Source organism: Gordionus sp. m RMFG-2023, chromosome 3 (genome assembly GCF_954871325.1).
Source record: "Gordionus sp. m RMFG-2023 chromosome 3, tfGorSpeb1-WG-v2, whole genome shotgun sequence".
Classification (NCBI taxonomy): Eukaryota; Metazoa; Nematomorpha; class Gordioida; order Chordodea; family Parachordodidae; genus Gordionus; species Gordionus sp. m RMFG-2023.
The window spans coordinates 15,742,347-15,770,277 of NC_088777.1; the positions used below are offsets into that span (position 1 = coordinate 15,742,347).

General features: G+C 27.5%; 2 protein-coding genes across 2 annotated transcripts in view; one reads left to right on the plus strand and one right to left on the minus strand.

Annotated features, from left to right (window-relative positions):
* Positions 1–2,667: 2,667 nt before the first annotated feature.
* Positions 2,668–3,111, minus strand: LOC135926758 (uncharacterized). Its single transcript, XM_065462689.1, has one exon. It carries the CDS (start codon positions 3,109–3,111, stop codon positions 2,668–2,670), a length of 444 nt encoding a protein of 147 aa, XP_065318761.1.
* A 4,644-nt stretch (positions 3,112–7,755) lies between these two features.
* The window catches only part of LOC135926265 (uncharacterized), a 35,599-nt gene continuing 15,423 nt past the window's right edge, over positions 7,756–27,931 (plus strand). Inside the window, exons 1-4 of the mRNA XM_065462070.1 lie at positions 7,756–7,873; positions 7,920–8,034; positions 8,078–8,160; positions 11,397–11,595. Coding sequence (XP_065318142.1) covers positions 7,863–7,873; positions 7,920–8,034; positions 8,078–8,160; positions 11,397–11,595 — 408 coding nt within the window. The 5' untranslated portion in view covers positions 7,756–7,862. The remainder of the gene's footprint in view (positions 7,874–7,919; positions 8,035–8,077; positions 8,161–11,396; positions 11,596–27,931) is intronic.

Consider the following 27,931-nt stretch of genomic DNA (forward strand, 5'->3'; position numbering starts at 1 on the left):
ATCTATTAAAGCCTCTCAAAATTATTATTTATATATTAAAAACGTTAAAATACTTTTTTTAAAAATGAGAGAAATTAAAAAATTGCGGTAGATTTTTGCGGGAGATTTTCAATTGCGGTAGTTAGGCGGGAGAGAGATGTCTGCGTGTAAACTAATTGCGGGAGTCTCCCACTGATGTGGGGAAACATGGCAATCCTGTACATGTGTTGTGTTGTTTTATTTTTTTTTACCTTCTTCCCCCTTTTTAATTATATTTTTAAAATTCCTTGTTTATTTTTTTTATCTTTGCCAGGCCGCGAGAGGAGACGTTCCATAATGCAATTAATTTTATGGAAAGAATAAGAATGAAGCCTGGTGATTCGTATGACTGGGATAGTTATTTTTATGGATAAATTTTTTCTTCTTTTTATTGGCATAATTTATTTAATTATATTTTTTTAAATTCTCCAAAATTGTAATTTAAGAATTTGTTTATAAAAAAAAGAAAACATAAATTAAATTTTATAATTACATGTGATCAATTATAATTCCAAAAATTTTAACATAATCGTCATTTACTCAACCTGTCGGAACAATTACAATACGTATAACGCGACGTTTCAAGTTATTAGCCAACAAATGTGATGACTATCTTTATTCAAATCAAGCCAAAGATTACTTGATGATTATTGTTATTCAAATCAAGACCACAATCACCTGATGACTATCGATACCACTAGTGATCAAGCTCATGAATAGAGGTCTGCATTAAGCGGGGTTTCGGCCTGCCCGCCCACGCCCGCCCATCTAAATAGGCGGGTGGATGGGCGGGTAAAAAAATTTTCAAAAATGGGAAGGCGGGCGGGTTAAAAAAATTTGAAATTATGGGCGAACTGGGCGGGTAAGAAAATTTAAAATTTTCGTTCAAAAACAAACTAAAAAAAAAAAATTGTTTAAATGATCTATAACAATATTTTTTTTTAATGTACCAATCGTTTTTTTTAAGTGAAGAACATTTACCTAACTATATTATGTAACAAACACAACAATATAACTTTTTTCTAAGAATAAATAAACATTTTTGTCAATTTAAAATTTCCTTTTATCGGAATGTAATAAAACTTTTCTCTTAAAATTTCCTTTATTTGGGTTTACAATCTGCATTGTTATTATTTTATTTTAGTAATAATTGTTTATCTTTATAATTGCATTTTCATTTTTATTTTATTATATAATATATAAATTTAATTTTTTATAACATAATTTTTAATATAAAAATATATTTTAATTTAATTTTTATTTTAAAATTGTAATATGAGAAAATATATCTAATAAAATAAAAAATAATTTATATAAATTAAAAGAAAATTCAAAAAATTTTTCGAGAATGGGCGGGCGGGTTAAAAATTTTTTTGGAAGGGGGGGGGGCGGTTGTCATAAATATTTTTCGAATTCATACTTTAAAAGTGGCAAATCTAATTTCTCAAAAATCAATGACCCCTAAATTAAATTTTTAAATCAAGTTTTCACTTCCATTTACCCATTTTTTTTATAAAATTGCTCACAACCAAAATTTTTCTAATCCGAGGCGCACATCTTTCTAATATTTTTTTCAAGAAAGATAGAACACATATACTGTTTTTTTTTAATTTTAAGCTAACCCTACCCCATATATGTGTTTTATAGAAATCAAAAAGATGGGATAAATGCGATGCGATATATATATATCTTGAAACGAATTAGGAAAATTGGGAGTGTTTCGCCTTATATAATAAAGCAAAATCCTAGCCAAAATAGATACAAACCCTACTAGATTACATCAGATTGGCTTATGTGTAGATTCCATTTATTTTAAGCAAATTGTAATTATTTACCGACACCTGCGTTCTGTAAAAATTATCTTTACGTCTATTGTAATATAATTTCGTATTTTTGTAGACTTCTTATAACTTCTTGTAGATTGGGTTAATTAAACGATAAAATACTTATACTTTTATTTCTATAATATACTCTTTATAACCAAAATTTTTTTATATAAAAAAAATTCCTCTTATAAAAAAAATTCTTTTTTTTACGCGAAAAAAAAATTAACCAAAAAACATTTTTTTCTTCTTCAAATAAAAATAAATTACAACCTTCATATTATCTCTTTTTCATATATAAAAATACAATATATCTTTGACATCATTTCTTTTTCATATAAAAATACAATATATCCTTGACATTATTGAAATAATAATTTACACATAATACTACAACACGCCCCCTTAACAAAAATCCTGGACAAAATTATATATATTTTTTATATCACTATACAAAAAAAAAATTAATCAGCGTATATGCATTCAATAAATGATTCCCATATTTTTATGTTTAAACAATATTTTTGTGTCTGTATTTCTTCTTTATCACTTCATACACACAATCAGATCTTGATAATCATCTCAGTATTGTTTTTAGAAGGTCGATTCTAACGTTGCCATCCTCCTTTCTTTTAGGCGATTTCGTAGTATCCGTCATAACTTGCTGTCTTCCTAAAATAGTCGTTCCTCTTTTACGCTGGACATACGATGTACGTGAGTAGTGGTTGCTTCTTGATTACACGATTATTTACACCATTGAAACCATTGAAATCTGCATCTTTATTAACCAGGAACTATCCTTAAATATTTTCTTTTTTTACATCTTTCAACCATTTCTATGCACTCTCTTCCGCAATTGATCCCTGTGCCTGACACCTTCACTATTATTATCAAATTTTACCCTATTTAATTTGTTTCCCAAATTTTCTATTAATTTCTCCCATTTTTTTGTACTTCCATATAATCTAATCCATACTAACTGTCCTACAATATATTCCAATTCCCTTCTATCAATATCCTCCACAATTACATTCGTTTTACAAGATACTAACATATCCAAAAACATTCTTACCTTCAGGCCTATTATTTTTTCTGCCGGAGACAAACCATCATTACCCATCGCATTATTATAATACAAATTCTTCAACCACATTTCTTTTTTTCCACTTTTGGTTTTCTTCAACCATCCTTTAACCATCACTACCATCCGCTCCGCCTGTCCATTAGAACTGGGATGATACGGTGGCGTTAACACATGATATACACCCATTTTCTCACAGAATCTCTTGTATTCTTCCCCGATAAAAGCTGGTCCACCATCCGATACCACAGTTTACGGAATACCAAACTTCGACCATACTTTTTTAAAATGTTTAATCATAATATTCGCCATCAACCCATGAATTTCTACAAATTCTACCTTTGGAGAATGCATCTACACTTAATATATACTTCTTTCCTTCATATTTGAAAAAATCAACATGAACCCTCTCTCCTGGTTCTACAACTTTTGGCCATGTACTATTTTTATCCTTACGGGGCATGTCAGACCATGCATTGCAAATCTCACATTCTTTTCCCAATTTATCAATATCTTCGTTCCTTTTCGGCCACCATACGTACTCTCTTCCCCATAGTTTCATACGAGTAACTCCTTGATGACCCGCATGTATAACATTCAAAAAATTTTCCCTCAATTTCCGGGGTATAACAGCTCGGGGTCCCCTCCCTCATAATACAATCGTATACTATGTTAATTCTGTTTCAATATTTTTGAAAACTTTATCATCATCTTTCCATGATCTCTTTCCCATTAGACATAATTTAACTACCGCTAATTCTCTATCTTTCCTTGTAAACCTTTTTATATCTTCCCATGTCGTTGGACTACCCTTTATACTTCTCATTACCGTACGTACAAGACATTCTTCCCGATTATCAATTTTCAAAATCACCGATTCATCCAAACTTTCGCCCGCACCTAACCTAGACAAAATATCAGGTAACTGGTTTTCTTTTCCCCTTCGATATTTTAAATCCAAATCAAAACTTCCTACTAACAATAATTATCGCTGAAGTCGAGGCGATAACATCAACTCTTTGTTATCTTTCTTAAATAAATGGATCAACGGCATGATCTGTAAAAACAGCAAAATTCCTACCTATAAGGTATTCGCGACATTTCGTTAATCCAAAAATCACAGCTAAAGCCTCCTGTTCTGTCACTGAATACCGCTTTTCTACCTCTCGAAACATTCTCGAGAAAAATAAAACAGGTCTTCCATTCCATCTATCAAATGCAACATCGCCCCACCTACTCCTCTATTACAAGAATCTACAGCCAGAACTACTTACAGATCACTATTTAAACACACCAGAATGGGCTCTTTCCCAATTCTCTCCTTTAACGTTCTGAACGCAATCTCTTGTTCATCTATCCATTCAGTACCCCTTTCCTTAATAATTCATATAAAGGCGCAGCTATTTCCGCAAAACTCGATATAAACCGATGGTAGTAATTTACCATTCCCATAAACGACTGGACCTCTATATTACTGGTCGACCTATTTAAATTCGCAATACCCAACAAATTCTTATTTAATGGGTTTACTTTCATTTCATTAATCCTATGACCCAAATACGTTACTTTCGTTACTCCCAACACACTCTTTTCACGACTCGCCTTTAATCCTTTATTTCGAATTCTAATAAATAATTCTTCTAGCCTATCATCATGTTATTTCATCGTTATTCCTACAACCAAAACATCATCCATATAATAAAAAACACCCTCTAAACCTTGGAAAACAGCAGCCATTGTCCGCTGAAAAATAGGGGTTGATACACTTAACCAAAATGGTAATCGACAAAACGTAAACAAGCCCTTGAATGTCGTAATCGTCAACAACTTCCTAATCGTTTTAGCCATCGGTAATTGCAAATATGCACACAAAAAATTAATCTTGGAAAAATATTTTCCATCTTTCAAACTAGCCAAAATTTCTTCTATTTGAGGTAATGGATATTTCACCTCTACAACCTAAGGATTCAAGGTCACCCTAAAATCTGCACATAACCTCAATTTTCCATTGGCCTTTCTAGCAGGAACCAACGGAGTTGCCAATTCACTGTACCCAATAGGACAAATAATTCCATCTTTCACCCAGTTATCCAACTCTTTTCATTTCCGCCCTCCATTCAAATGGAACTCTTCGCACCGGACAATACTGCGGTACAAAATCTTCCTTTAAACGGAGATCAACTTCATAATCCACTAAACACCCTAATTTCTCCTCAAATATTTTACTATAACTATTCATTAAAACCGCCACTGCAAGCCTCCAATTTTCCAAACTCGACAATTGTTCCTTTCCTTTCCCTCCATTAATCTCTTTTTCCTCTTTTTCCTCATTTTTTCTTACAAATTTTGCCGGGAAATTCTGTAACACTGGTATATCTTTCTTTTCATTATCCAGTTCCTTACACATTTCTTGACTAATAATTTTCTCCTCTATTTCTTCTGTTTTCGTTACTATTTTTATTTCATTATTATTTTGCTCATTAATACATTTTCTACAAGATATTTCTTTTCTTACCTTTATAGGCTTGTCATTTTCCATAAGATTAACACCTTGCGACAACTCAGTATATCTTACCTTTCTTTTTTTAACTGGAACTATCCGCGTATATTTTTTTACAAACTCACTTTTCCCATTGCCCATCACACCATTTCCAATGATTTCATTTTTTACATGACATAATTCTCGATTTTCTATTTCAACGTTCTGAACTTCAACCATTTCATCTCGTTTAATTTCATTTGAAAAAATACCCCAAAAATTATTTAATAGACCAATCTTTCCCACCCCATAATCGTCTCCACTTTTTTATCAACAATCCACAAATTTAAATAATCAACTATACCATTTATCACAAACGGTAGTTCAATTTTTCCTAAAACCTTTATTTCCGATCCGTCAAACTGTTTAACTATCATCTCCTCTTTAATTATATTGCCAATATTCACAATAATTTTCATAACTTACAATCGATATCGCAGCACCTGTATCCAATAGCATAGTTATTTCTCTAATCCCTACAACTACTTCTACACGAGGACATTTATCCTTCTCACTTTTGTTCTCTAATTTTAAAATAGGAATTCTATAATTTTTTATATTTTCACCATACCAAATTTACATTTCTTTTATCTACTAAATTTCTTTTAACTTCTACATCTCCACTCACACGAAATTTCATTTCATTCTTTAATATAATAACTTCTATTTTATTATTTTCGCTATCATTTAGTCACCTCTCTCGACATTCTATAGCACGATGTCCTTCCTTTCTGCACTTAAAACACATAATTTCATCTTTACCTTCTTTCAAAATATCACTATTTTATATCATTCTTACATTAGATGTCGGTGCTAAGTATTTCATTGCCGGAAATGCTTCCCATTTATCGGTTCTCTTACATAACTATTCTCTTTAACATGTCCCATTTTTCCACATCTTTCACATTGAAATGTTTTTTGATTATTTCCAATAATACGATACGTCGGAACATAACATTTTTCACTACTGCCCCACTCCTCCACATCTATTACATTTAATCGGTTGCTTGTTAAACATTGCACCGTTCTGCACACAATTTCTACTTATATGCCCCAATTCTCCACATGAATAACATCTTATTAATCTTTGGACGATATAATCTATTTCGGAAAAATTTTCTTTTTCCCAACTTTCCTTTTTATTTCTCTGAAAGTTCATTACGTATTATACTCTTTAAAATAATCATATTCCTTATCATATTTTCGATCATTTCTTTTGAAATCCCTTTCATTATACCTTCTCGCACAATTTTCTCCATGACTATATTTCGTTTATCATCTCTCATTCCATTTTCATCTTTAATATCTAATCTCTTTCTATAATTCTTTTTATTTTTTTCCGATGTAACATAATACCAACTATCCATAAACATATCACTACTACAGCTATAATACAATTATTTTTCCGTATAACCATTTCTACATACTTTTTTGTTTTTATACTTCTTTTATAATTAAACATTTATTCTTTATCCATAATTTAATAAAAAATATATTAAAACTTTTATTATAAATATTTTAACATTGCTAAAAGTTAGACAATATATTAAACCTAATATAATTAATAATATCAAAATTATATAGATGCACATCATTTTATATATTCCAATAATTTTCACCTTTTATTTTTAAGAATCCTATTTATTTGCCTTGTGTCCCAGTTATTGTTCTAGGTTCATGCCAAACTTTTTGTAGACTTCTTATAACTTCTTTTAGATTGGGTTAATTAAACGATAAAATACTTATACTTTTATTTCTATAATATATTCTTTATAACCAAAATTATTTTATATAAAAAAATTCCTCTTATAAAAAAAATTAACTTTTTTTACGCGAAAAAAAAATTAACCAAAAAACATTTTTTTCTTCTTCAAATAAAAATAAATTACAACCTTCACTATCTCCCTTTCATATATAAAAATACAATATATCTTTGACATCATTTCTTTTTCATATAAAAATACAATATATCTTTGACATCATTTCTCTTTCATATAAAAATACAATATATCCTTGACATTATTGTAATAATAATTTAAATACACATAATACTACTACAGGTATAATGAGCTCTTCCAAAACTAAAAAAGGCGCATTATAAATGATAACTAATATTCTTTACCAATTTTGATGTTTAGATCACATAAAATTATTATATTATAAACCAATTTATTTCCATTTTAAAGGTTTTTTTAACGATGATTGACTGAAACAACCTGTTAAAAGATTTCGAAGCGGTTAAATTTATTGTTTAAATTTTGATTTGGGTTATTTTTACCAATTCAACAAAATGAGCTATGCAGAGTTTATAAATAACCTTGAAAATGGAAATAAGAAAGTTATCAATGGTTTTTTTGACTTATATGAATGGGTAGATGAATGGGTTTTAGAAGTAACTCAAATGCTTAAAAAGTAATAAATGTTTATTTTAAATTTATATTGCATATCTTTTATCAAGCCCATATTTGAGGAATAAGCGCGTTGTTGGACAAACATCAACTGTAAAAGCCATTCATAAAAAATTTCAAAGATCACAAAACAAATGTAACCAAATAAAAAATGGAAATTCTATTGTAATAATTTAATTTTTATTTTAAAATATCTATTAAATTTAAGGTACATTTAAATAAATCCAAAGTTAATAAACCAGATAGCATTCAAAATACTTCTAATTTGAGAAAATCCCACTCCAATACAAAGTTTAATACTATTATTTTTATATACTACCAGATATCAAATATATTAATCTAGTTTACACCTTATACTTATATTAATATTTATAACTTAAAAGATAAGAATTGCATTGTACACCATCATTAAATATAAATTAAAATGATAAATATAGTGATTTTTAATGCTATTTTTTTTTAAAATAAAAATATTGGTTTTTAATACAATTCATAACATGGAACCACTTCTAACTAAAGTATATGTACTTATTGCTGAAATTTGCATTTTTTTAAAAAATGATTGCCTTAATAGAATTGATATTAAAAAACTTGAAAACATAACAAATTTAAGAGCCCAGAAAAACTTTTTCAAATTTTTATAAATCAAAACCTTTCTTTTTGTCAAGGAGGCCTGCAAATTCATTTTTTTTTCTAGTCCCACCTTGAATTTTGAATGATTTAGCCCAACCTTTAATTTATTTTTAGGCCTGACCTGAATTTTTATTTATAATTAAATTATATATAAATTATACACATTTTTATAAAATTTTGCTTTATCCTTATAGGGTATTATTATTTTAATTTTGATTAAAAAAAAAGAAAATATTATATATCATTTTTTCAAATTTATTTATTGCTTGGTCAGATTTTTTTTTTAAATTAAAAAAATTATCAGAGCCAGGTCTTGGATGACAAAATTATTTAAAAATTGGTTTGTAAAATCAATGATTTAATAAAATATGGGAAAAATAGTCCAATTTATTCTCAGACTTTAAAATTCTGACTAAACTTATTACTCAGATTAGCTCTATGTTAATTGAATTTACTAAAATACATAACCAGAATATTTTATTCCTACCCATATATCTGATCTATCTAAAAAAACATAATTTTATAAATGTCTAATTCTTTTTATAAATTCCTACATTATACTATTAAACTGCCTCACCTTTTCCTAATTCTGATATTTTATCTTTTCTTACATTCATTCTTAAATTTTATCAAACATATTCAAATTATACCAACTAAAGTATATAATTATATAAAATTCTACCATCCCCTTTACCCTCAATTTATTCTATCCCCCTATTATCATTGGAAAATTTGTCTATCATTACCCTTTAGCTATTGATCATCATCTTGTCAACCATATTTAATGCTAAATTTAGACATTAATCTTTATCTAAAAATGTCTTAATTCTAAATATATATTGAAATATCTTTTTTTCTTGCGGTTCATACATGTTGTTAAAAAAACCATGAAAATATATATATTTTTCTTATAATCATTATAATTTTCGCACCCTCATTGTTGAAAAACAACTTTTTATAATCATTATATTTACATACCCACGTTGAAAAACCAATAAAATCTAATCATAGTTTTCCACACATGTTGTTGAACAACCACTAAAATCAAATAAATGGTTTTCATGTACAAGGATAAACTAATGAAATCTAATCATTATAGTTTTCATGTACAAGTTGAAAAACTAATGAAATCTATTCATTTTAGTTTTCACACACATTGTTGAAAAGCAGCTGACATATATATTTCTAGCACATGTTTTTTCTTTCTGCTATTATTAGAATAATGTTGCATAATTGATCTCAATTTTATTAATGATACAGAATAAAATTCCAATCTCTAATTGAGTTTGACTGTGGTATGTATTTTCTAACAATGAAAGCCATTTCTCTTCATAATTTTTTAATCAACAACCTAATATTTTACTAAATATAATCAACTTAGATGTATTTTATTCACATACCAGATCATCGAGGCTGTTTTTTTATTTTCTCGCAGCCCTTAATTAAAATAAAAGTTAAACATAAATCTTTAATAATAATTTAATTACTACATCAACATATTTTCTAACAATAATTGTATACTCTTTTTGACCTCTAATCTTATTCTCTGAATATTTTTAATTATATCATTCAACCAATTTATAATTTATTGGTATTTATTTCAGTCTTTATCTTAATCTTTGAATATTTTCACTTAGTATCTTTTTTCACATTTTAAATTATTTAATATCCACAATTTATGTTCCTTTTTATTTGTCAAGTTTTCTCTAGTGATCAATTATTCAATAACTTATAATAAATCTAAAATATCTTATAGATTCAATTAAATTCTGTTAGATTCAGTTGGTTTCTAAGTTTATCAGCAATTTCCCGTTAATTATAAAATTCACAAGCTTATTTATATATTCTTTGCTATGAATGCTGCCTTTAAAATTCTTTGTTTTTCTTGGAATTTCCGCATTAGCATGCAGTTTTACACAACTCCTTTTTCCCCATAAACCCATTGCCTGGCATTAGACTGAAATTTTCTTTTAACTTTATTTAATACAATATAAAAAAAACAATGGTCGCGATTATAATTTTTCCTCTCTTTTTATCATTTTCTCTTTACATTATTTATATATTCATAAATTAATAATTTTCAAAATATAATAAAAATTTAAACTATGACTTTTCGCCATTCAAATTTTTCTTTACTAAAACAAAACTATTTATGACTATTTAATAAAAAAAATTATTTGCATAATAATAAAAAATATTTTAATAACCAAAGATCGGACTAAGAAAAGATAATTGCTTCATAAAAAAAACTATTACGCGAAATATTTACATAATAATAAAAACAAACTAATTAATTACAAAATCATCTGAATTTAAAAAAAATATATAACAAAATATTCGCATAAATTGCGATAAGCATCCAACACCTTCGAAGGACTGCACAACAGTACTCTGTTTTTTCCTCCTGACAGTTCTTCTGAAGATTGCCCGGGCAATATCGAATGTTGTTCCCCACCAGGGCTGTTTCTAAGCAGTGCCGGATTAAAGGTTACCTACACAGCATAGACATCTCGCCCTGGATAGTACGTAAGGCCTTTCTCCCAGACGTACCTTTCTTCTGAATCGATCCCTTGCTATTTTTTAATCATTCTGATTCTACGATGCCACGAATATTTAAACTACTACTCTTAAATTTGTAATTAATTAATTGCTTAACTTAATTAAATCTTAAAAATTATAACTGGATATTTGGACATAAATAAGCTAACTAGAAATTATTTTATACATTTAAAAATTCATGCCAGTAGTTAAGCATATATATAAAAATGTATTCCATTTTTCTATTAATATTATTATTAATTTTTAATTGGACAAATTTAACCAATTGAAAGAAATTTTATTTATAATGTCTAGTTCCTTATTCTTTATTCGCAAATTTATATGTTACCCATTAGCAAAGAAAATATAAGCCCCGATAAAAACACCTATATAAAATCTAAAAAGATCCAAAACAAGAAAAAGACACTTCAAGATATTTCCGAGATCTCTACTGTACTTGCCATTGAAAATAACTCATTGATTGACAATACAGGCATTAGCGATATGACGACCACGATAGGTGGTAGGATACTGAGACCGAGGAATAGAGCAAACGTATACATAAACTAATTTGAAATATTATTTTTTTTTAGAATAAATAAGCCAGAAATGAAATTAAGTTAGATTGATTAAAAAATATTAATAGTAAGAAATAAGTATCTGCAAATTAATTTTTTTGATATGGGCCCTTTTTAAGGTTTAGGTTTGACCCGGCACAGTTTTGGTTCAATCATTAAGACATATATATATATATATATATATGTTAATTTTTTTAACGATGTATCGATTTATTTAATCTATAATGTATAACTATTTTTAAATCATAAACTATATAATAAAATGAAAACTTCATTATATAAAAACAGAATTGGGACCAAAAGTTCCCAAAAAATTAAAATAATAATATTGTATAATAGTAATATGAATTTTATACTTTAAATAATAAAATCCATTCGGTTCTGATGTAAGGGTTTCTATTTTACCGCCTATATTTTTTTAAAAAATTTGCCACATGACATGTCAAAGGGAAGATATAACGATTGGTAAAAAAACATAATATGCTATTTATATTTTTTTTTCTCGGCTATATTATAACCAGATTAGAATTTAAATTTTTTGGAAATGAAGAGACTCATGTGAAGTCCCAAATTAAGGATTCACCTAGAGACCAAGGTACAAAAGTTAAACCATCTAGCCTTAGGCCATCATCTGATGATAAGTTAGCAGACTCCAGAATGTTTGGTATTTGGACCCTAGTAAGAGAACGGCTAATCACTGAATAAATCGCTGAATGCCTTGCATGTCTGCCTTGACTATATATACAATTAAGACCATGTCTCCCTTTGGAATCAATCGATATTTACATTTTATGTATTGGTTGAATGACTACATCGAATTCGATGGCCTATGATAACTCTTAATTGTTCATCTGATAAGTGATCACTTATGTTCTTCTAACTGACCCATTGAAATTTATAAACAAATATTTTTTTGGCCCTAAAATTATCTAAATTGTTCTGCTCGGCCAATAATCATTTTTTGCATGGGTAAAAAGATATAAATTAGCACTAATTCTAGGCATAAAAAATTTGACGATCATAAAATTAGTCCACCTAGTAAAAATATTTGGCAAAAGTTGGCCGGTCTTATTCTAGAATCCCATGGGACGCACCTTAAACATCTATAATATATATAAAAGCCTTGTCACAAAAATAGCGTTACGCTCTCATGTCCCACTTTTCATATCACACTTTATAATATATATTCAAAAAATCGTTAATTTTGTAAAATGCCTATGGCCCAATTGGGCAGAACTTTGCTTAATTATTGGACTTGGGTTCGAATCCAGACAAATGTTTTTTTTCTCTTAATCTGGTAAAATATTTTTTTTCTTAATCTGACAAAATTAATCAAATAGATACGATTCAAAGTTTGTAGCTACTTTAAAATTCAAACTATTTTCCTGCACAAGATAATTAAATACATTGAATACACACCTAATATTATACCTATTCCTGAATATTTAGGGATCATTAGAACTTTATATGCATCAAGTACCAATTCAAGTACGAGATTTATTTAAATACTTTTTTAATTCATTTAAAATTTAAACCATTATATCGGGAATCAGAATTTTCTCTTTTATTTGACGAGGGAGGAATCAGAAATTTTCCTATCTTATGAGGTGTTATTTAAAAATTTATATTTATTTGGGGTTATTCTAAAATTTTCCATTATTTTTATAAAATATGTTAATAAAGTATATATTTAGTATTTTAAATTTGTATGTACAATTAAAAAGTCTTTTAAATTAAATTTTTATTCATTTGTATTTTATAATCTAAAAATTTATTCTTGCTAGATGAGAGTTTTATGTTAAAACCCTTAAGAAGGATCCATTCCACATTGAATTTTACTTTCTACATGCATTCCATAGTTTTGTATATTTTCTCATAACTTCATAATTTAATTGTAGAATGTATATTTTTCAAACATTTTTGATTAAATGTATAACTTTTTTGTTTTACTTATATATAATTTGACTACATGATTAAAGTTAACCTCCTATTATTTGTTATCTTAGAATATCTTTTTATTTTTTCTATTGTAATTTAATAACAATGTCTTAAATTTAAATTTATATTTTGTAACTAAGTAATAAATCATTTGGAAGGGTGGTGGTTTGTTTAAAATTTAAATTAGGATTAACATATTTTTAGCATAGTACTTTATATGTATTCATGATTTTCATATAAATACCAGGAGCTAACCAATAGAATGATAGGTAAATCAGATATTTCCCCTTCATTTGATCCTAATTTTGAAAAATTTTCCCAATAATATAAATGGCAAAAAAAATATATACATATTAGACAGATTTAATTCTTATAAACCCCTACATCACACCTATTTTTCTGGATCCAAGGAAAAAATAAATTATTCTGGGTTTTCCTGGGTTTGGGAAATATTTTTCACAATTAATATGGACTTGGAAGTAGCTTGGGAAACATTTTTTAAAATTAATATAGTCTTATATTCCTGAAAATTTTTTAATTTTAAATATGGAGTTAGAAATTGGCCTGAAAATTTCTTTTGGAGACATGGCCAGGCCTGATCAAAAACCAAGGCCCATGAACATATTCTGATTGTATTTTTAAATGCATTGTGACTTTTTATAAATTTTATTTCAGTTCTCAACTATCAAAATTATTATGGTCTTTTTGATAAAATTTTCCCAAGTACGTGGACCTGGCTTGTGAATTTTTTTAATATTAGGCATAGGTGTAATATTTAACACAGAATATTTATATGGCCCTTAGGTAAAAGCTAATTTAATATATTTTTATTCAAAAATAGTATTCATTCTCAGTCTTAATGGGTTGGCCTTTGTCTGAAGTAGGTGAGCTGGGTTAAAATAGAATAAAAAAATAAATATGGTTTTTAGAGATTTACCTATCTCCCGGGTTGGGAAAAAATTTTGAAAATTACTATGGGGTGCCAGGCTTGGGAAAATTTTTATAGGTTGGGCTGGGTTTGAAAAATATTTTTATAAATTATATTAGGCTGGGCTTGGGGAAAATTTTTCAAAAATATTATGAGCTAGTGAGGATTTTTTTATTATTAACTATGAGTCAGACATTGGCTTAAAAAATTTTTTTTGCAGGCCTGGGCTTGGCCTGATCAAAAAACCTAGGCCCATGAAAATCTGATTTTGATTGTATTTTTAACATTATGATTATTTAAATATTTTATTTCAGTTCTCAACTACCAAAATTATTATATTCATTTGGCTTGGAAGAATTTTTTAAAATTATTATGTGTACTTTGCCTGGAAATTTTTTTAATATTAAATATTAGGTATAAATAATCAGTAATATTTAACAAATAATATTGGTATTATCAAGTAAAAGCTTTAAATTTAATTTTACCAAACCATAGTATTTACACTTAGTTTTAACGGATTAAACCGGGCCTGAAGGGGGGGGGAAGGGATTAAAAGAATAATAATTAGATATTATTTTCAAATAAGAGGTAACAACTATAATAAAAGTAAGAAAAAAAATTCTCATTCCCCGTCATTTTTGACGGGCTATCTTCTAGTCTTTATCTGATAAAAAGGGAAGAATAGTATAAAAATATAAAATTATAACCATTTTTTATACATCATGGAATTGACATATTCAAATTTGACATTTATAATATATTCATAAATTTAACTATAAATTAATATTTCTTTTAATCATTAAAATATTTTGCATTATTCGCGCATTATTTTACTATTGAGAGGTGGTTGATATTTAATAACATTTGTAATTTACTTAAAAAAATAAAACGGTTTTTTTCGGGGAAATATTGGAGAAATTTGAGGAATCCGTGCAAAAACCAGACTTTTTTAGTTGAATATTTGAATCATTCTCATCAATATCAGAATCCTATAATAAAATTTATAATTCCTAGAAAATTTTTAACCCACTCTTTACATTTTCCTGTTATCTTTGAATAATTGGAAATACTATATATCCAATAATAACAATATTTAAGAACTGCTATGTAACCAATTTTTTGTTTGTTGCATATCTTTTATAAAAATGAATCTAAGCAGTGGCGTAGCCAGAATTTATCATGGGGAGGGGGGGGGGTAACTGTTATTATATGGAACCGAACTGAAACGTTAAAAAATTTTCACCTGAACCGAACCTATAAAAATTCAGGTGAACCGGTTTGAACCTTTTGATATTAATTATTTTTAGACATTTTTATATATTGCCATTTGACGGTGCTAACTACCAAAGTTAGCATATAGACATTGGCGTCACTAGCCTTTACAATATCGGGACTTAAAAATTATATTTTTTAAATTTCTGCGAATAGACTTCCTTTATAAAGGTATGTTTAAAATTGATTCAAATTTTTCATGGGGCCAGATTCCCTGCCGCTCTTTAGTAACGCTATTGCATATAGAAGTGTTCTCATTCTTAAGATTTTTCTTACCAATTTTAGAGAATAATGATAAAAAAAATATTTTCTTTACGGTTGAACCTATATTATTATTTTTCACCAACCTGACCATGAACCGGGTTTTTTTTTATCTGAACAAGAAAAATATAGAAGGACTAAATATCTGGTTTGCGCTAATATTTAGTGCTTGAAGTTTGGTAGATAGTTTAAAAAAACGCATTATTGACAAGAAAAAATTGACAAGGCTAGAAGGAAAATTTAGAAACACTGAATATATGGGTGGGCCAATATGTAATACCTGATTATTACTAATTCATCAATCATTCCAGTGAATATATAAAAGCCAGTTATAAGTGAAACCGTGAATCGTAAATGGATTCCAAATTGCGATTCAATTGCTTCTAAATAATATTATTTGTTCTTTTCGGTTTATTTAATAAATATACAAGAAAAATAGTTTAAATCTCTATATATTTTGAATCTAAGTATATGTTCTAGAATTTAATATGAATCTGACTTTTATTAAAACGCAATCCTTGAAAGTAATCATTTAAAAGCTTAGGCCAATATGTAATGCATGAATAGTATAATTTTTTTTGTTTAATCTTTAATCCGATTGGTGAACAGTATAAATAAACAAAATACGAATTTACTAAAATTCATAACAAGATTAAAGAATGTAGAACAGGTTGATTTTTGATCAAAATTAAGGTTTTTGTAAAAAAAATCTTCTATGATTTTGAGCAAATCTTTTGGGATTTTTATATGATAAAATCTTTTGTGATGAAATCCTTTATCTTTTCTGAGCATCTTTTGTGATTCTTTAAAAATAAAAATTGTGGAGGTAAAATATTTTATTTTTTGAAGAATTTTAAACTGTAAATGTGACAATTGTCATAATACCCATTGTATGTTTTTTAATATTTGGAATAAATTATTATAATGATTATTTTAAAAATGTTTTGTCATAATTTTAATGGTTAAATGTTTCAGTGATTGTAAAGCACATAAAGGTAACAATTGTCATAATACTATTGTAAAAAAGGGTTCCAGATTTTGCAGGACTCTTTTTTTATGTGCTTACTATCGGAGACCAGAAAAATAATGACTTATTAAAATTACTTAAAAACAGAAACATATACTCATCGAATTGTTTCGAGTGATTCCTCTTAATATGTCTATGCTATTATGACTCCCTGCTATTACTACATCACATATTCTACAATCAGACTTAAATTTGAAATATTTGGCTAATAAATCTTTGATTTTCTATTACAAATTTAATTTTTTAACAAATTATTTAAATAAAACTAATCTAAATTTGCAGTTACAAAATATCTAACAGATATTGCCTTATTTTAATTATAATTTAGATATGACATATTCTAGGAAATATATATTTGATTATTAAATTTACTTTATAAATAAATAGCCACCATTTTTATATATATTTTTAATTCCACTTATTTAAATATAAATTATATTTGATAATTTGCTACTTACATTTTTAAAAAATATTTTACCAGATACTTCTCTTTGTTTTACTATCAATTTAATAATCCACAAACAACAATATCCTAAAATAGATATTATTATATATTATTAAGGCTGTGCCGATTCACATATTATTCACAGATCTGATATTTTCCGATATTGATCCAAAACCGATCCTATATTTATATTGATTTTTCACCACCCCCATTTGAACCAAATGTAATTAAGAATTCTTTCTTTCTTTCTTATTTTTTATGCAAAAATTCGAATTATGCATTTAATTTAATTTTTTTATTTCTACAATAATTAAAAAAGTTTACGGATATTGGGAGTATTAAATGAATTTTTCATTATTCCTCCCCATGAAATTAGAATTCCTCAAATAACTTATTTTGCAAAATTATCTTTGTCTTTTGTAAAATATTTCCATAATTCAGATACCATATTTAAAAAAATTCTTTTATAAAATTGGCGTTATTATTTAAAAAGATTTAAAATAAATAAAACTCTGGGTGTTCCTTATTTTTATAAAAAAAACTTTTAAATTCTATAAATAAATCTATTTAAAAAAATAAATAAAATTCAAGGGGTGTTGTGCATTTGCTGTTTAAAAAATAATTATTTAGTAGGGCTGTGTCGATCCACATATTTTTCTCCGATCAGATATTTTCCGATATTGGCTCAAAACCGATCTGATATTATACTGATTTCCCCCCCCCCCTTGAACCAAATATAATTAAGAAATCAATATTTTTTATGCAAAAAATCCGTGGAATTAGAATTCCGCGGATAACGCATTTTGCAAAATTATCTTTGTCTTTTGAATAATATTTCCATAATTCAGATACCATATTTAAAAATATTCTTTTATTTAAATAAATATAAAATTGGCTTTATTCTTTAAGATTAAAATAAATAAAACTTTGGGTGTTCCTTTCTATTTTTATAAAAGAAAATATTATTAATGTAAAATAAATATACAAAACATAAAATAACAAAAAGAAGAGAAAAAAATCGGATCGGTTTTTATAGGTATCGGCCCGATCCGATATTTTTGGAAAACGCTGAATATCGGTGCCGATCCGATATTTAATATCGGCACAGCCCTATTATTTAGAAAATATTATTAATGCAAAATAAATATGCATAAAATAACAAAAAAAGATCAGATCTGGTTTTACAGGTACCGGCCCGATTCGATATTTTTTTTAGAAAACCCTAAATATCGGCACAGCCCTATATATATAATCATTTATAAAAAAAACTTTTGAAATCTGCTTTGTTGGGTAAAATTTAAAAATTTTTATGAAAAATGACTTAAATATAACAAAAATGATCAAAATTTTTTTAAAATTAATAATTTTTTTTGAATAAAAAACAATTGTTTTAAATAGGAACCCTTTTTAAATAGGAAATCTTTTATAAATGAAAAACATAAATTTTTTTTTTCCGGTCATGGGTTACTTTATTTGAATATTTACTGATATGATATGTCAAAATATATTAGCAAATAATTAATTTTTTAAAAAGGTAAAATAAATAAAGGTGAAAAATTGTACATGTTTTTTATATTATATTATTTTTAACATATGATTTAAAATAAAAAAAATAAATAAAATATTTTTTTTTATAAAAGTTTGGACCCTGAACTCTAAAATTTAAAAAAAAGTTCGGGTTTGGGTTCAGCTAAATATCGAAGGTTTGAGTTCGGATTCTCATTCCTAATAATTACAGCTTACATTGAAATTTTAATAAATAAAAATTAATATAATGGGTTGTTTGGATGATAACAATATGAATAGATTATTTATTAATTAATATTATAATCGGAGGTGAGGGAGGGTGTGTAAGTAGTGTTGTTAAAAAGCCGATTAGGCTCAAGCCTCAGAAGTTGGCTCAAGCCGGCTCAGGAGTTGGCTCGAGTCTAATTTTAAGCCAAAATTTATTTATTTAAATATGTTAAAACAATATAATATTTATTTTTTTTAATCATAATAATTTATATTATACTAGCTAATAACCCGTCAAGAATGACGGGGAATTAGAGTTATCTCATTTGAAAGGATTATGGATATTAATGGTGCCAGGTACTAAGTTAAAAGAAAATTTCATCCAATAATTAAGATTTATTACATGTAAACTTGACACCACAAATACCAGTATTATCCACCAGAGCTCCTGTTAGTCAGCATTTCTGTTCACTCCCCACCGCGTGAAGGTAGGAGATGGATTTTAGGAGAGCAAAGAAATGAAAAAAAGAATTAAAAAAAGAAGGAAGAAATAGAAAAAAAGAGACAAAGATATGAATTATAAGAAAATATATAATAATAATTGTATATACCTCAAGACTTCACGATTATTGGGTTCCAACACATATGCATTTGTAACCAGATAAAAAATATAATATAGTAAATTTTATAATATCAAAAATTTTACTAAAAATGAGATTAAAGATATTTCAAAATGAGAGGGATGTTAGATTTTTAAGCATTCGTCTGGAATATCGATGGTTTTGCTCGATGTGGTTCGTTTTTTTAAAATTTCCATGGTTGTAGTGCTTGCCCTAAAATTTTGTTGATTGTAGTTTGCTGTAAATATATTGTGTAAATTGAAAGTATAAAATAGAATTTACTGATAATGGTATCGGATCTTTGATGGTTTTGCTCAATATGATTCGTTTTTTTAATTTCCATGGTTGTAGCGCTTGCCCTAAAATTTTGTTGATTGTAGTTTGCTGTAAATATATTGTGTAAATTGAAAGTATAAAATAGAATTTACTGATAATGGTATCGGATCTTTGATGATTTTGCTCAATACGATTCTTTTTTTAATTTCCATGGTTGTAGCGCTTGCCTAGTTTGCTGTAAATATATTGTGTAAATTGAAAGTATAAAATAGAATTTACTGATAATGGTATCGGATCTTTGATGGTTTTGCTCAATATGATTCGTTTTTTTAATTTCCATGGTTGTAGCGCTTGCCCTAAAATTTTGTTGATTGTAGTTTGCTGTAAATATATTGTGTAAATTGAAAGTATAAAATAGAATTTACTGATAATGGTATCGGATCTTTGATGATTTTGCTCAATACGATTCTTTTTTTTAATTTCCATGGTTGTAGCGCTTGCCCTAAAATTTTGTTGATTGTAGTTTGCTGTAAATATATTGTGTAAATTGAAAGTATAAAATAGAATTTACTGATAATGGTATCGGATCTTTGATGATTTTGCTCAATACGATTCTTTTTTTTAATTTCCATGGTTGTAGCGCTTGCCCTAAAATTTTGTTGATTGTAGTTTGCTGTAAATATATTGTGTAAATTGAAAGTATAAAATAGAATTTACTGATAATGGTATCGGATCTTTGATGATTTTGCTCAATACGATTCTTTTTTTTAATTTCCATGGTTGTAGCGCTTGCCTTAAAATTTTGTTGATTGTAGTTTGCTGTAAATATATTGTGTAAATTGAAAGTATAAAATAGAATTTACTGATTATGGTATCGGATCTTTGATGGTATTGCTCAATGTGGTATCGTTATTAATTTGTAGCGACAGAATTTAATATGTCGATATACCACATTAAGAGTAAATACTCTATTATCATTCAAAAGTGTGCCCTGGTATTTTGTAGGTAATATTTTTATTTTCATATTTTTTTAAAATCTGCAACGTGTTAGAGCGACATAGAGCTAACCATGGGAAAACACAGGTTCAGGAAGAAAGAGGCCGACATTGTCGAATGTTTGACCTTGACTTTTGTTTATAGTGATAACAAAAGCAGGAATTATAGGAAATTGGCGTCTTTTTAATATGAAAGGCAACCGGGAATCGCTCGGGGAAAGATCAATTCGAGGAATAAAAACGCGATGGCCATTATGCGTTCCTGATAATATTTCAGAATCTATGAAATTATCATGTAAATTTTTGATAAGAAGTCGTGTCCCATTGCATAAGCCTCTGCTGGGATTCATGTTATGAAGAAGCATTATTATTGTCCCAACTTTAAGATTTAAAATATGAGGAGGCATTCCTGATGGGGTTTGAGAATGAAGAAATTCAATGGGGAAATTAAGTAAATCCTCAGGATTATCTGTTTGTATAGAATCGGCGCTAAAATATATCTTAGAATTTCCTGGTAGTTTTTGAATAATTTCGTTATTTAAATTTAGGGCTATGTTATTTTTAGTGGTTAATATAATTTTTTTTGAAAATAGGTTAATATCAGATATTTGTATGGAGTCTCCATATATTGATTTGATTGATGAATTTTCTAATAATGAATTTGGGATTTCAATCGAATCTGGAGGGAGTAAAGGATTGGAAACATTTGATAAAGATTCTCCAACATTCAAAAGCCAGGAATTATACTCAACATCTTCAAAAGATAACCGCATATTTTCATTCAGGTGGATAACTTTAAAATAAACTAATAAATCAGAAGACTTAAGACGCGATTCAATAATATATGCTTTTGAACTGTTTGGAATGACAGGTAAAGTTTGCCTAAAATCGCCGCCCAATAATATAACTTTACCACCGAATGGGAACTGTATTTGCATTATATCTTTAAGTAATCTATCGATACAGCGTAAAGCGTATTTAGTCATCATTGTGGCTTCGTCGATAATAATTAATTTGGACCTTTTAATAACAGTAGCATCAGGGGAATGAAGACTCATGCGAGATACAGAGTTATCAACAATCGGAATAGGTAATTTAAATCCACTATGTATTGTTCTACCCCCTTTTAAAAGAATAGCGGCAATGCCTGTTGTTGCAAACGGTAAAACTATTTGGTTGCGTCCTCTAATGTAGCACATTAGGGTATTATACAAAAAAGTTTTTCCCGATCCACCTGGACCATCAATATAAAAACAACGCTGAGGAAAATCATTATTTTCGATAGATTGAACGATTAAATCAAAGGCTGATTTTTGTAAAAAATTTAATTTAGTAATTAGTTTCAATGCCTCAGCTGCCTCAAGATCATTATTATAAAAATCATCCTGAGCTATTAAAGTAGGAACAGGCAAATTGAAATTACTACAACGAAAACCATGGTCGTGCAATACTTTTTCTATATCTGATAAGGCCATATTAATTGCAATAGAATCTGTATGGGTATGTGCGAAATCTTCTATCATATATTTTTTAAATTTTTCCCAGAGGTTATTTGGATTTTCTGGCTGACAAAAAATACAAATAAAGGCAAAAGATTGACGCAACTGTATGGGCATTAAAAATGTTGACGCTTCTTCCATAAATGCTTCCCATTCCTTGTCATCAACCAATAAATTTCTTTTAAAAGCCGCCTCTTTAAAAGTATTATATAAAACTCCATTTACAGTTCTCAAATATTCAAAACTTGTGGCGCCAACAACATGAAGTAATAGTAAACGTAGGAAAAATCTCTCGCCGGATTTAGGATCAACAGTATACATCCTTGAAATTATATTGTTTTGTCTTTGCCTTGGTTTCCACTTATTAGCGCTGAAAGTATAATGATATGGTATAGTGACATATAAATATTGACGGGCATTAACATCATTTTTATTTAATTCAAACCAGGCAGTTAATGTAGTATTTCTGCTGGCAGATTTCTCTAATGCCTGACGTTCTTGTCCTTCTATAAAATATACCGGTTGATGAAATGGCAAGTGTATTGCTAATCGATTTATACCGTGAGATCGATCATGCATACGATTTCCTAATAATCTCCACATGGCTTCACATGCACTTACATATCGGGCATTTATATGCATTCTAATTTCATCATGAGATTGAAGCGAATTAGTTTTAAGATCTATATTAGCGCAGTCGTATCCTTTGTAAACGTACTTAAAAATATATTTGACGGATTTTATTGATGTACATATTTCAACATTTATGTGTGCATTAAATTTTAATAATAGATATTTGTTATAAGGGATTACGTATCGATTATCAACTGGCTTACCTCCGACATGAATAAAACCCTTATCTCTACGTTGATAAAATGGATATCCATTCGCATTGTGTTGAGATTCTTTTTGAAAATCTTTCGGAAATTTTTTTGTACACGAACCATTTTCCATGCATGGTGAGTGAGGATTCAAAATACCACATGGTCCATGTATCATAAAGCGAGTTACAATATCATATAATCGGGGTTCGATATTTTTATCTGGGATTTCAGCTCGAACAAAATTATCTACACACTCGGTTGTTTCAATTTTATTATTTTCGCTTAATATAATGAGCAGATGAGCATGAGGTAATCCTCTCTTTTGAAATTCTATGGTATAAACATACGCCGAACATTTGCCAAAGAAATCTTTTTTAATAATATCGTGTAATAATTCAGATAATTTTAAATGAAAAACTCTAGCTAATAAATCAGGTCTATCCGAAGGGTTCTGTCCTTTATAAAGATTTTCTTTAATTTCCCTCCAATTGGGATTGCATGTAAAAGTTATAAATAAATCAGGCTTACCAAACTTAGAAACGATAGCCATAGCATCATGATATCGTTCACGCATGTTTCTTTCGGACCCCTGAAAAGAAGAAGGCAAAATAACGGCTCTTCCTAGAGGTAAATTAGTATTATCATTTGCTTTAGAAATATGATCCATAAGCCCTGAATATTCCTCTACACGTAATTTTGATTGGTTTAATTTTATATAATTCCAATTATTAGCTTCGACTTGGAGGTAAGAATCAACAACATATTGATGAAATAATCGCCCAGCATAAAGAATAGGATTAAAAATGTTAGCACGAATAGCTAACCTTGATATTTTAAATTGTAACAGTTATATTTGATCTTGTTCCCTTGTTAAATGGCCCATTAAATTTCATATCCGTATGCCATCCATGATCACCATAAGGAAATAGTAAAGGATACACCATAGGATCTAAATTTGGGCTAAGAATATTTAAGATAACTAAATTTGAATCATCATTTCGTGGATAAACTTTAACATCACGTTGAAAAGGTGGTTCTCCATCATCGTTATTAAAAATCATTGCTACTTCATCAATAGTAGGAATATTAAATCTTCTTCTATCATTAGCACGATCACGGCGAAAAGCATATTTACCTTTGATATAGGACGGTTTTCTAACCTAGCTTTCATTTCTTCGGCCTTCTCAACCTCACCCAATGTTTTAAAGCTAATAGCATATGGATTTATTTGACGAATTAAAATATCAAGTTTTTTTAATAAATGAATATCACAGGCTGAATTTTCTTTTAAAAGTACACGATTTTCAATAGCCTGAGATGTTTCAAGAACATATAATTGTGCATATTTTGGGGAAACGCCATTAGGAGGATATAAATGTGAAGTTCGATGATAAATTTGACCATGAACCCTAAAACAGTATGGGCCTTTATTTAATAAATTATCATTTTTAGCCCCCATCGAGGCAAAGGCCAAGGAGCTGTTGTATGAGCGGATATTCTGAGAGAAATTTTTATAATAATGATTGTCTAAATTTGAAAGTAAATCTTTTAAAAAATCTGGATATTGTGGCAATAAAACACGACCTTTGTGGCAGCAATTTTTAAATTTTCCATCAGATGGTTTTTCAGAAATAAAATTTAATGCATTACAATATGGGCATAGAATATTTAATGGCCCACAGTAATGTTCAACTTGTTCTTGATTTTCAGTATCTTCAAGATGACTGGATGTTGAAGCAAATTGTTTATTTCCAGTATCTTCAAGATGGTTGGATGTTGTAGGAATAAGACTTTGCTCGTTCCTTTTCTTGATACGACAAAGTGCCTGTCTCTTTCTAGCTTTCTCCTTATGTTGATTTATTATTAAAATTTAAAAATATAAGAATTACTCAATTTTATAAAAATAAGTTTAGTTTAAAATATTTATTATTGTGGACATAAAATAAAATTACTAAATATATACTTCATAAACATATTTATAAAAAATAATGGAAAATATTAGAATAGCCCCTCACCTAATAAATATATATTTCGGAATCACATCTTATAAGATAGGAAAAATCTGATTCCTCGTCATTCTTGACGGGCTATCAGCTAACATACAATACAAATTAAAAAAAATATAAAATTTACTCTTGTTGAAGCAATAATGCCTTCTTTAGATTTTGGTAGTATGAAACATTCCATTGTTTGGTTTTGTTGAATGGTATCTTGTGTAGGAATCTAAAAAAATAATAAAATAGATTTTAATGGCCCACAGTAATGTTCAACTTGTTCTTGATTTTCAGTATTTTCAAGATTAAGATGTGTAAATTGAAAGTATATGGTTTTGCTCGATGTGGTGTCTGTTAAAAAATATAATTATTTACTGATGATTGAAGGTTTTGCTCGATGTTGTGTCTGTTAAAAAAATATCAATTATTGTAATTATTATATTATTATATGTTTTGTAATTGTTTTTTGTATTGAAATTCTTTTTTTGAAAATGGCGGTTCGATTTGGTTTATGAATGCGTGTTTGATATGTTTAAGCTATGATGATTTTTATTTAATATATATATTATAGATTTGAATTCCTTAGCTCTTATAGGATTATCTGCAAACATTTTTTTCATACTAATGTTCCTTCCTGCCTATTGCCTCAAAATACTTCTGAAATGCTTTCCATGATTTATAGGAGATTAAATCCATTTTGCTAATATGATCTAAATTGGCTTAAAATTGCTATGATAGATAGATAGATAAATTATAGATATATAGAAAGAACAATATATTTGACATCAATTAAGACAAAATATTTACATTTCAACTTAGAAATAAATGCTATTTAAAATAAAATATAATATTATAGATGGCGCTAAATATCATGGAGATTAAAACTACAATTTAACATATACTTCCGAATTTGTTAATATTAATTAAATATTATTAAGAATCACTCCCTATTTAAGTAGGACAAACGTCCAATAATTAATAAAGAAGTTCAATATTACATAATATATTAACAAAATTATAATTGACTATTATCAGGTAAAATAATTGACTATATAATGTCACAGTTGTGACTGTAACTGTGACAAGCCTTTTATTATATAAGATTATAAAAATAGATTTATTGATTTGATGTTTTTTTAATAAAAAAATGATATGCTGCTATTGTTGGGTTGTATTATAATATTATTTTTGTTACAATTTATTAGTTATTTTCACACGCCCAAAATTTTAAGCAAAAATAATTTTTTAAGTTCAAAAATAATAAGAATTTTAAATTTTCTTTGTATTTGAGGGAATTTTTGGAGAATTTTCTTATAATAAACAATATTTGAGGTGAAATCTTTTATGTTTTTTTAAATCATCTTTGTAAAATAATCTATATTTTTGTATATTAAAAGAGGTGGTTTTTTCAAAATAATTTTTAAAAATATTTATATTAAACTTTTTTATGCTAATAATTTTTAAAAATAATTATAATAATTTTTAATATGTATTCTTAAGGAAAATATTTTAATGTGACAATTGCCATATTCGTTTTTTTAAACATTTTTGAAACTTTTTGACAAATTTATATTGTAAAGAGGTTAAATTACAAATTCAATGAAGATATAACACATAAATGTGACAATTGTCATAATCGTTATTTTTAAAGATATTAGATTTTTTTTTGACACTAATGGACAAAAATATATATTGTAAATATGTTTAAATAAAATTTTATAAAGATGTACTATAGATAAGTGACAATTGTCATAATCGCTATTTTTGAAATTTATTTAATTTTTTTACGCAAATGGGTGTAAATATAGATTCTAAACATGTTAAATTAAAATTTCAGTGAAGATGTACTATAGATAAGTGACAATTTTCATAATCGTTATTTTTAAAGTTTTTTGAATTTTTTTGACGCAAATGGGTAAAAGTATATATTGAAATAAAATTTTATGAAGATGTATTATAGATAAGTGACAATTGTCATAATCGTTATTTTTAAAGTTTTTAAAATTTTTTTGATGTAAATGGGCTAAAATAAGTATTGCTAACATGTTTAAATAAAACTTCAGTGAAGATGTACCCTAAAGTGATGAAGATGTACTATAGATAAGTGACAATTGTCATAATCGTTATTTTTAAAGTTTTTAAATTTTTTTTGATGTAAATGGGCTAAAATAAGTATTGCTAACATGTTTAAATAAAACTTCAGTGAAGATGTACCCTAAAGTGACAATTGTCATAATCGCTATTTTTGAAGTTTATTTAATTTTTTTACGCAAATGGGTATAAATATAGGTTCTAAACATGTTAAATTAAAATTTCAGTGAAGATGTACTATATAGATAAGTGACAATTGTCATAATCGTTATTTCTAAAGTCTTTTGACGCAAATGGGTGTAAAATTAGTTTGTTGTAATTTATTTTATAGGTATAGAAAATAAATATAAATCATTATTATTTTTAAGCTAAAGATAATTTGATTGATAAATAATTATTCATTAACTCA